Below are 12259 nucleotides of genomic sequence, written 5' to 3' on the forward strand. Positions count from 1 at the left end.
TATCTATCTTATTTATTTATTTTCATTTGACCAGAGAGGGACAGAGTGAGAGAAAGAAGGAAAGAGGGAAAGTGAGAAAGCATGTCGCCAGGTCCAGGACTCAAACCACAATTGGCCATGTTGGAGTCCAACACCCTTAACCACCATCACTTGAGAACCTGATGGTTCCAGGAGTAACATTTTTTAGTCATTTAGACTTATCTCCACAATTATTTACATGTACAAGGGGTCTTCAAAAAGTTCATGTAAAATTCATATTATAAAAAAGCTGTGCATTGGGACCAGCAGTTCGCGTAATGGCTATGTCACTGGACTTCCATGCAGTCTACCGTGGTTCAAGTCCCAGATCCTTAAACTGACGCCAGATGAGTCTGCATGTGTGCTTCCTCTCCCGAGAGGAGAATGGAGAAGGGACTGCATAGTGGCCATCCCCCCTGGAGGAAGAGGGGCGATTTCTTGCTTCCTGTCTCTCTGTCTCTCTTTCTGGCGAGTACACACACCCTATAGCAAAAACCTCTCCAAAAAAAAAAAAAGGCTGTGCATGGATTTCAAAAATTTTTGTACCAAAATAAACTCATAATTTAATCTCATTTTCCTGTAGAAGGCTGAGGGGTCAGGATCACAAGCTTAAGGTTAACCTAAGCAACAAAGCGAGACCCTATATTAAAAAAAAAAAAAAGCCAGGCATGGTGACTTGTGCCTATGGTTCCAGCTGGGATGCTATAATTAAAATTACATTATAATGAAAACTGCCTAAGAAGACTGAATTACACAAACCTACAGTTGTGGACTTTCAACTCCATATAACCTAAGTGTGGCCCAAACATAATTCTGAGTCAATCCAGCAGGGTCAGAGGAGATATCCACATTCATGTGGCACTGCACATGTTTCTAGATGCTATGCAGAAGGGAAAAAAGACTCCTATAGAAAAACTAACATCTTTTTTGAGGTCAGGTCTGGTCAGAACCAGGAGAAAGACTATTAAATGCATACTCCCTCATTCCTCAAAAAATATTCTTTGAATTATAGAGTTCAGAATAAACCTCTTGAAAGTGAATTCTGACATACTAACTGTTCTGTTTAGGGTCAGATTCCACTAAAGTTCAAAGAATGCCTTTCCACATTAAGCAAGTTTTCACATGTACTCTTGAAAATTTCTATGTAATCCATTACAGAAACTATTGTATATCACAACCACCATCACCAAAAAAATCCATAGTCTAACAGAAAGACAAGAAACAAAAAACAATTGAGCCACTGAAAAAAATAGTCTAATTTTCCTATTGTACTGCAATGTACACTTAATTATAATAAAAACATTATGATCAATTTTCAAAAAATAAAAGACCAGAATAAATACAAAGTAATAATGATCTACTTGCCTTACAATGAGAAACTAATGATGCTACAATTTCTATTTTTCTTCTGAGAAATGTCAAGTAGAAATAGCAAACTGTCCTCTGGGAAAAATCAGAGTATGTGAGCCTAAAAAAGAACCTTGTCCTCAAATGAGTTAGTGCACAAGTATTCACTGGGGAACGTGCGTTATTTGACAGTATGGGCACAGTACATGAAATAGTGAAGTTTTTTTAAAAAAAAAAAAAAACTTCTTGGATCACGGCTCATATACATCAAAAACTGCAATTATGGCCAAGTATATTTTTAAACTTTTTTTTTATTTTTTCCCTTTAAAGACTAGGTCTAATGCACAATCTGTGCATTCATCTCTGGAATCTTCCTACCCCATTAAAAAGACTTGGGTAAGAAAAATAATTTAAATGCATACACAGAGAACTATCACCATCTTTCAGCCAAACTACAATATTTCATAAAGTCATTCATTTTTCAAGTCCCAATAGATAACACTGATTTTCTCATCTATGCAAGTAATACATTAATTTTACTGGAAAAATCTTTCTGAGGTCAATTCAGCAATCTTGAACAAAAAGACTTCTAGCCTAATATCTCCTAGAAAGATCAATCAACATTCCACTCATCCTCCTGCTAATGTAAATCAATGCTAGACCCCTTAGGGAAGCCCCTTCATTTACTTGAGAACAGTATATCAACTACATTTCTTAGCCTGGCTCTTCTACAAGCTAAATAATTTGCAATACCCCTAATTTATCTTTGTGCTATTTATTCTCCATTAGTTTGTAAATTTTTTATTTACATCTGTTCTATTGTTTTATTAGTGTAATTAACAGAGGTAAAAAAGTGAACATATATTATTAAAGAGATAACCAGAAACTATTAAAACTCATACAAGGTTTTTTTTTTTTTGAAATCTGTTCATGTTCTTGCCAAATAGCAAATCAATGATCCATGTTCAGGTTAAAATTTAAGTATGAACTAGACATGTTTTTTTTTTTTTCCCCCTCCCCCCCCCTCCCCCTCTTCTGGGCCTTTCCTGCCAATCTTCATCTAAAAATAAATTTCTAACTTGTGTTTACCCTTAAGCATGTATTACCCTTTTTGAGTGTATCTATTCTTTCAAAGTATTATGCCAGTTTTGATTTTTATTTCTATCTTTTAATATTTGTTTCCATTAAGAACCATAAAAAAGCATATAGGCATATTTTTGATTCTTTAATACATACCACAGCAATACAGATACTAAAGAGAAATTTTCAGATACAGCTTCAACAAATCCTTTAAAGATACAGGTAAGCCATTCTTGGAATTTGGACACATAGTTTTCCCATCCAACATCGCTAAAGTCAAGATTCTGATTCATTTTAAAAAATAAGCAGCAGCAGCCATGCTCTTTTAAGATGCTTTGAATTTCTAAGGGATAATTAAGTAGAAGCTATAGTGAATACTTTGGCTTCATATTGTATGTCATTTTATAACTGAAAACATGCTATTTGTCTTGTATATTGTGCTAAGAGCTTCTGAATATTACATTCTTCTAAAAACACGTTTGTCAATGGCCAGTGTACAAGCACTCTTGGTGGCTTCTTCCCAAAATAATGTCAGTGGATAACAAAATACCTAACATTCTTTAAGTATGTTATACTTCTTGATGTTATAGAAATATATAACTTTTTATTTTTTTAGTAATTATTTAATTTTATTTATTCATTCATTTATTTTAATTTGACCAGAGATAGACATTGAGGGGGTGGGGGGCAAGTGAGAAAGCAAGTCACCAGGTCCAGGATTTGAACCATGGTCGGCCATGTGGGACTGTCCAGCACCTTAACCACCACACAACCTGCTGGTCCCAAAATTCTTAACTTTTTCTTAATCTTCCAATACTTTTCCCCATTAGGATTGACCTTTAACACAACTAAAATCTCCTTCATCCTTCATAGCTAATTTTTTCAGAAAAGATACAAATTAAGACAATTTTTAAAACTTCACCCTAACCTCTATTATTTTTTATTATTCTCTATTTACACAAAAGATTTTATTTTTGATTTATATTAATAAACTTCTCCATGGTTATCTCATTTATTAAGCACCTTTTAAGACTCCAAAACTGGATATACACATTGACAAATAAAGTATGTATACAAAGTAGATTACCTCATATACAACATTAATAAAAAGGAATAGTATTCATAAATAGCTAAAAACTATCATTCTCAAAATCAAAATCCCTTATTCAAAAGTATTAGGAGTTAGCAAAAACATCAACACATATTCTTGCAATAGACTAGAATAACATCCTCTTTTTCATTCAGGTGCTGACATAAAACCAAACAATATCAACCTACTTCAACAGTAAAACTAAGTTTCAAAACCTCCCTCTTGATAGATGACTGCTATAAATACTTGCATCAAATCGTTTGGGAAATTAAGTAAATAAATAAGAAAATGTAAATTAAAGTAGTTTGCTGGTCTTTCTTTTTATCCTTTCAGAGTTTACTTTGGTGCCACAAAATATCTTTTCTCTAAAAGTGTTTGTTTCCACCAGATTAATGAAAAAATGATATCAAAACATATTTTATACTTTATTCATTTTCAGAACAAGTTGGGACCAGCAGAGGGTATAACGGATACATTGCTGGACTCCCACATAGTCGACTGTGGTTCTAGTCTTGGACCTGGCAGCTTCAAATTCACACTGGGCACATGTGTGTGCGTGCCCCAAATCCCAAAAGCAGAATGGAAGAGAAGGGTTTGAGGTGTGGCTATCTCCTCTGGGAGGTGGTTTCTCGATTTCTGTCTCTCTGTTACTCTGGTGAGCACACACACCCTACAGCAAAAATCTCTTAAAACAGACAAAAAAGAGTTGTTTCCCATACAACAATGCATTTCATGTAAGGTTTGTCTTACCTGGCCAGTTCCTTAATTAAGTTTGCAATGCGTCTTTTGTCTTCTAGACATAAATCTTTCAATGATGCACTCTTTATTCCTCTCCTGCAGAAATTCTAAAACAAACAAAAAAATCTTTTAGTTAAACTTTTTCTAAAAATGATGTTAAAGTCTTTCTAAGAAACTTATTAAAATAAGCAAGGAAGGTAAAATTTCTTAGTTATCTGGTAGAACATTGTCTATCTGCTTCACTTATACCTACTATGAACTCAAAACAGGCTAAAGAATTGACTGTACACCAGGAACAGCATGAAATTTACCCAGAAAAGCACACAAAAAATACTTAAGAGGATATTCCTTACCAAATACTAGAGAAAATTAGGAAAATAACTTTCCCATGAATATCACTGAAACAAATACCTAAGGGAAGAGACAGATAACTTTTCTTATAGCCTCCAAACTGATGCATACCTTACAGATGCAGAGGTAAGTTTCTAAGCATTCAAAATGTCCTAAAGGTTGGGACCAGCAGTTAGTGTAATGGCTATGTCGCTGAACTTCCATGTAATCAACCACAGTTCTTATCCCGGACCTGGTGGCTTAAAACTCACCGCTGGGCACGTGTTCGTGCATGCCCAAGATCCCGAGAGGAGAATGGAGGAGAAGGGACTGCGGCATGGCCATCCCCCCTGAGGTGTGATTTCTCACTTTCTGTCTCTCTGTCTCTCTCTGTCTTTCTTGCCAGCGCAAGCATCCTATAGCAAAAACCTCTCAAAAAAAAAAAAAAAGGTCCTAAAGGTTCATTCCAAAGGGTACTAGACCAAAGAGTAGTAACAGTAATAGTTAACATTGATATCTAGTGTTTACTGCCAGTAAGAAATATTCTAAGTATTTCATATTTATTATTCCATTTCATTTTCATAACAATGCTATTAGGTAAGTGTTATACTACGGGGTCATCAGAAAAGTCAGGACACATTTTTACACAGAAAAATAGAAAAATACATCATGACTTTTCCGATGACCCTATACATTAAGAGTACATATCTGGGCCAAAGTTAGAACAGAGTTAAGATGAAAATATAGGTTCCAGAGTTTAGGCTCTTAGCTACTGTATTATCCTAACTTTTACATTACAAAAAGTTCTTCCCAGTACCTTAGTAACTTTAAAACCTTAAAAGAAGGTCAAGTCACACAAAACCTCAAGGAGTCATACAGAAACCTTGCAGTTAACGTGTAAAAGGAAGAAACTATAATCCTTGGCATTTGTACAACCACTAAAGTAATTTAATTTAGTCCAAGTAATACTTTGGGTAGCCTCCAAGTAACTGAAGATCTTAAACTTAATCATGGAAATAGCAGTGGCACAAGGTTGAAAAGATGGGATGGGAAAAGAAAATAAATAAGAGGAGATGGTAAGAAAACAGACTGGCTTTAGATATGCTCAATTCAATATGCTAACCAGACAATTATGTGGAATGTCTAGGCAAGAAATTGGAAGGTGGGTCTGACACTCAAGTCAGAGAAATACAAGAAGATGTAAAAGTCAGCCATATGGTATTATGAAAAATATGTAGATTTTTATTATTTTCTTTATTCTTTTTCATTTTAAAATTTTGTTTAGTAACTATGTATTACATTTAAAGTTAGGAAAATGTTCATTAGTTTTTGGTTTTTTTTTTTGGAGAGGTTTTTGCTATAGGGCCCTGTGCTCACCAGAGAGAGAGAGACAGAGAGATAGAAAGCGAGAAATCACGCCCCAGGGTGGATGGCCACGTCACAATCCCTTCTCCTCCGTTCTCCTCTTGGGATCTTGGGCACACACCCACACGCACCCGGTGTGAGTTTAAGTCACCGAGTCCGGTACTTGAAACCGCAGTTGGCTACATGGGAATTCAGCGACATAGCCATTATGCTAACTGCTGGTCCCCAATGTTCATTAGTTTTTATAAATTATCTATATATCTCAGAAAATTGATATATGATTTTAATTTAATTAATTTGATTTTAGTTGAAATTAAAATTGGCATTTAAAAGGACAAGAGGAAAACTGAAAGCATATAATATTGTGGAGGGGGGAAAGTTTTAAGAAGAGTGTGTGGGACCAATGGTGCTAATGATCACGAATGTCAAGTAAGGCCAGCTGGAGGCTGTTGGTTAAAGTGGCTGGATCCCACACAGTAAACAGTGCAGTTTGAGTACTGGACCCTATAATTTGGGCATGCATGCATGCCCAAAATCCTGAAAGGAGGGAAAGGCTAAGAAGGAAATGCAGCATGACCATACCTCGGTGGGGTTGGGAGTGGGGGGAGTTACTTTCTCTCTCTCTCTCTCCAACAGCACACGTGCCCTCTCACAAAAAAACAAGTCCAAAAGCCAAAAACAAAACAAAATGAAACAAACAAACAAACAAAAAACAGACTGGTGAAAGAAAGCACAGGGATTAGCAATCGAAGAAGTTCTTCCTAACCAATAAAGACATTTCAGTAGTAAGGTTATGAGTAAAACAACAAACTAAAACTTGTACATACGCTAAAATTCTAGAACAGAATTTCTAGAATTTTTGCTCAATAGCAAAAATCTAAAACCACAAAGGTCTATTAACTAGGAAAACTGTGGCATATTTACACAGCGAAATTCTACAGACACCAGTTGTTATGCTAATGATTCACCTTCAAACCTATCCTGTGCTCCGCTTTGTGAAGAGGGACTAAGACTCTGAAACCTTACTTCTCCCCTGCCACTTTGCTTTCTGGGAATTTCTGCAAATAGAACTAGATGGAGACCAGAGATTATCAGGGGAAGAAAGGACATAGCCTTTTTTATTTGCTTCTCCTGACAGTCAATGTTACCCCTGTCTGTGTTCCTAACCGTGGCAAGAATAATTTGTTCCAATTTGTAATTTTTTCCAACTCTTGCAGAGCCAGCTTTTATAGGGTCTCCTTGGGAATAGTCATACTAGCCAGTCGGGTGCAACATTATCAGAGATTGTCCAAGTTCCAGCTTTAAGGGGCCCCTCCTCCAAGCTTGGAAATTTTAGCAATCTCAACTTGACTTATCTGTTCACCCCACTCTAGAGATAGTGGCTATTTTATATATAATAGTTACTACCTTCTTGATACCACATTGCTCCCTTTTGGCCTTTTTGGTTCTCTAGTACTTATTTAACAGTCCTTTATATTAAATATTTCCAGTTAAATAACTGAGACATCAATAAAAAAAATGAAATACACACAGAAATCTCATAAACATAATGTGGAGCTAAAGAGCAAATCACATAATGTACATGGTTATTATAAGCTCATTTATATTATATATACCATATATCATACTATATATAAAGAACAAAATACATATATAAATAAACATTGTTTAAAAAATGTATTTATACTACATAGAACATGGCTTGGTAACTATGGCTACAAACCAAAACTGGCCCACTGCCTGTTTTTGTAAATAAGGGTTTATTAAAATACAACTACACTCATTCATTTACACTTCACCTATGGCTCTTTTCATCCTATAGTGGCAGAATTGGGTACCTGAGACAGTTCTTGTATTTTAGAATTTGCAAGGGCTTTCTGGCCACTTATTTCAGTCTGCCAATCCCATATAAAGAAAAAAGGAGGAACATCAAAAGCAAAAGAGGGCTTATGGAAAAAGATATGATAAAGGAAGAATGCAACTCTAGAGCCAGCTGATTTACAACAATGATATTATTGCAACTCACTAGGGGGAAAGAATGGTCTTCTCAATAGATGGTGCTGGACTAACAGACTATCAGTGTGGAGTATGAACTGTGTCCTCACTTGATGCCATATGTACATACTAATTCCTGATGAACCATCAGTTTAACTGTGAAAATACAGAGATACATCTGCTAAGAGAGAGAGAACCTGCCATGCAGATTATAGCTAACAGCCTCCAATCGCTGCATCTTCAGGTTTCACTGCAGTGTTCACGCCAATGACTAAGAAAACCAGAAATGTTAGAACTGGGCCACTTCTGCACAGGGACCTGCAGTTGGCATAACAGCTATGTCACTGGACTCCCTCATAGTCGACCACAGTTCAAGTCCCAGACCTGGTGTATTAAACTCACACCAGGCGTGTGTGCGTGTGTGCCCAAGATCCTGTTAGGAGAACGGAGGAGAAGGGACTGCAGCTTGGCCATCTCCCTTGAGGGGTGATTTCTCGCTTTCTGTCTCTCTGTCTCTCTCTTTCTGGCAAGTGCATACACCCTATAGCAAAAACCTCTCAAAAAAAAAAAAAAAATGGGCCCAGCTGTGTTCCACACAAATTTTATTTACAAAAGGACAGTAAAAGGATTTGGCCCACATGTCATAGATTCAAACCTAGATGTGAACTCTGGTTGGGGTGGGAAAACTTAACAAAAATAAAGTAAAATAAACCATTCAGATAGGACACATGCCAAAAGAATGCATAGATTCTACTGTATTACAAAGGCAATGAGGAAAAATCAATGATATAGACAGAAAAAAAAAAACAAGAACTTCATATTTTTTCAACTGAAGTAAAAGTAAGGCAGACTAACAAATTCCCAAAAACAAAAAATCATAGAGATACTTAATTTTTAAAAATTCTTGTCAGTTTGATTGAGTAACACTACACAGATCAGAATGCAAGTCTTCTGAGACACAGCAAGAGGATACATTTTCTTTGCTAAGACTTAAAAGCAAGTCTAGATATTCTGGAGTAAACCCTTGAGTAATCTAGATACTTTATATTCATACTCTACATTATCAAAGGATCCTAGAATCTTTCAAAGGCTCTTCTATCTTTATTGATCAGCACTTGTAAAGATTGGAGAATAAGAAAAGAAAATAAGAAATTACTGACCTGTTCATCTACTGAATCTCCTGCACCTTTTAAAGTCTCTGTGGAGATTGAAGCTTCAGTTACTCGGGAAGTCTTAACTTTAACATCAGTTTTTGGATTCATCAGTTTGTGTCTTGATCTCGTATTTCCTTCTGTAGAAATTCCTAAAGAGGTCCATTAAACAAGATTTCAGAAATTTGTATCTTCTCATTGTCTTAAATCCCTCTTCCTACCAATCTCTTCCTTGGTATCTTCTACATGAGACCTGATGGGGAAAACTCTCTTATTCATAAACTTCATTTAAAAGTCTCTAAAAAAATATATAACTCCTCCATTCTCCTCCCATGATCTTGGGCACACACACACACACACACACACACACACACAATTAGAGTGATTTTCTTTCTTTCTTTTCTTAGAGAGGTTTTTGCTATAGAGCACATGCATTTGGTAGAGAGACAGAAAGCGAGAACTTACCCCCTACCTCTCAGGGATGGCCATGCCACAATCACTTCTCTGGGGATTTTGGGCATGCACCCAGAGTGAGTTTCAAGCTTCCAGTTCGGGACTCAAACCGCAGTCAGTCATGCGTGAGTCCAGTGATAATAACCGCTACAACATCTGCTGGTCCCCCAAAAGTTATATTTTAAAGGAATAGGTTGGGACCAGCAGGTGGCATAGTGGTTAAGGTGTTGGACTCCCAAGCAGATGACCACATGTACGAGCAGGACTCCCACATGGACTACCGCATGTACACAGACAACTGCATGTGGCAAATGCCCAAAATCCGAGAGAAGGGATTGTGGCAGGCATGGCAGTACACTCCTACGATCCCAGGTTACTAAGGAGGCTGAAACAGATTTCAACACAGCAAGACCTTGTCTAAAGCACCACACACACACACACACACACACACACACTTATACACACACAATAAAAGCCTCTCTTATTCCTTAATGAGGTATTCTACAAGTTAATTAAAAGCTGACTTGCTCAGCTAGTTAGTCCCTAAAATGAGCAGTACTTCAAATCTTACTAGGGTCATGCCAAATACCCAAAAAATTAATTTTACATTGTGATGATAAATTATTTTGCACTCAGTTATATCTGCAAAGTTGTCATAAATATTTAGCACTTAAGGAGAAAAGGAAGCAAATTTAAAGTTCCAAATTTTAACATAGAAAAATCATACCTGGAACATATACTACTGATTGTTCTTCATCAGAAACTACATAGGAGAATATGAAGGAAAATACATTAAAAGATTATCCAATACCCAAATGCTGCCTGTGTTATATACATGTCATAATTCATAGTCTCAGTTGATTTGGAAATTTATAACTAACTTTTAAAAATAAAACTAGAAAGAGAAGTAATTGAATTAAATGTAGCAAAGTTAACATGTAATCATCTTTCTCTTTGCAAGTATATGTTTTATAAAAATTCTGGAAGGCCTTGTCGATGAAACTTTTATTCACTCTTATTCCCAAATGGTTTACTCTATGATACACATTCTGCTGTTAGGTGCTCTTACTTCTTTCCTTTTGTAAACAAGGTATTTAATGCTACAATTTGCTCATTAGTAGGGAACTGACAAGTTATTTTAGGCATAAAAAATAACTAATTTCAAAATGGCTTTAGCTTTGAAGAACAAACATTGTTTGAGGGCAAGTCAGTGATGCAAACACAAAGGCAAACTCTTCTTCACAATGCATTCATGAAATGCTCCAAGAAGCCCAACTACTAAAAAAGTAGGAAAAAAGAAAAGACAAGAAATAAACTATTTTGAATTTCAAAAGGAGAAATTTAGAAAGGTTATGATCATAACACTGCTACAGGAAAAGAGACCTATATAATAAAAAAGCTTTCTTTGCAAATACAAAATTTTATTCAGAACCTTATCTAAATCCAGATATGTCCACAATTTGATAACCTTCTATTACATTTCCAGAAAAGAATTACTTAAATATTTTTTCCCAAATGATCTAGAAAATTCCTAAGTTTTCTATTTTTCATAAAATGTTTTCTTTTTATGTTTAGACAAAGCAATTATGAACTATATTGTATCTGGAAAAGACTAGTCTAGATTTAATACCATGTTCAAAAATTCAATATATTTCAGCTCAGTATCAACGCTAGTAATAGAGTGTTTTCAGGAACCATCGACTGAAAATGCCTAGAGTCCAATAGGCATTTGGGAATACTATGATGGTGCTGACTCTGAGCTGTCACTTGGTGTCTAACAACTCTCTGCAGCAGATTTTGGCTAGGTACTACTCCTGAATTTTTAATTCCCTCCAACATCAAGAATGGAGCTTAGAGAGTTTTAGGAGACATATAAGACAAGTAAACAAGTATTAGAATTCTCCACTCCAAGGAAACCTGATAGCAATTTATATAAAAGCAAAAAGGTAATTTCTAAATTCACTGACACACTATTTAAAAAAAAAACAAACTTACAAATGAAATTTTGAGGCCAGCCCCATGGTCCTGTGGTTAAGGATGTCAGATCCCATAGGGCTTACTGTGGGTCAAGTCCCAGCTGTAGGACTGGAAAACATGCTGGGCACATGTGCATGCATGCCCCAATTTCCAACAAGATCAAGAGAAAAAGGAATTGAGGGGTGCTTTCTTCTCCATCTCTCTCTTTCTGGTGATCATATGCTCAATAAAAAAATAAATGAAATTTAGTAGGCTCCTTAACATCAAATTAATTCATTTTTTAATATCCTTTGGGAGGAGTACAGGACACTGTATATGCATTGGCATTCAATAAATGCTTATTTGCTGTTTAAACTGTACACCTGAGAAAAGTACAGGAAGGGAATTCAAGATAATCATGTATTGTCTTGACATGCTCCATATGGTCTTCAGTTAGAAGAAACAGTCGTGATGAATTTCACAGTACCCTCCAAGGATAGTCTAAGAAGACTGACATACTGAGTCCAAGAAAATAGACTACCCTTCCCTAGATTAGTGACAGAGCAGCCAGCACACAGCAGGCAGAGATCAGCCGCTGAGGGCTGTATTCAGCTTCACCTTGATTTGGAAGTTCAATGTACCACTTCCTGCTCTCTTCTCAAACCTGATACCATGTCCTCCTTTCTTATTCTATTAATAATAACTTTGCTCCCTCTTTAAGAAAAGTAAACTGCAT

General features: G+C 36.0%; 1 protein-coding gene across 3 annotated transcripts in view; it reads right to left on the minus strand.

Annotated features, from left to right (window-relative positions):
• KIAA1328 (KIAA1328 ortholog) overlaps positions 1 to 12259 on the minus strand; it is a 283315-nt gene that overhangs the window by 266107 nt on the left and 4949 nt on the right. Inside the window, exons 1-4 of one of the 3 annotated variants that reach the window (XM_027765939.1) lie at positions 11563 to 11644; positions 10295 to 10330; positions 9124 to 9266; positions 4286 to 4380 (exon numbers count right to left, since the gene is read on the minus strand). In XM_027765939.1, the coding sequence (XP_027621740.1) occupies positions 4286 to 4380; positions 9124 to 9225 (197 nt within the window). In that variant the 5' untranslated portion in view covers positions 9226 to 9266; positions 10295 to 10330; positions 11563 to 11644. Of the gene's footprint in view, positions 1 to 4285; positions 4381 to 9123; positions 9267 to 10294; positions 10331 to 11562; positions 11645 to 12259 lie in introns of those variants that run through there. The other 2 variants (XM_027765940.1, XM_027765941.1) reach the window with 2 other exon arrangements.

Source organism: Tupaia chinensis, unplaced genomic scaffold (assembly GCF_000334495.1).
Source record: "Tupaia chinensis unplaced genomic scaffold, TupChi_1.0 Scaffold139952_1, whole genome shotgun sequence".
NCBI classification, from domain to species: Eukaryota; Metazoa; Chordata; class Mammalia; order Scandentia; family Tupaiidae; genus Tupaia; species Tupaia belangeri.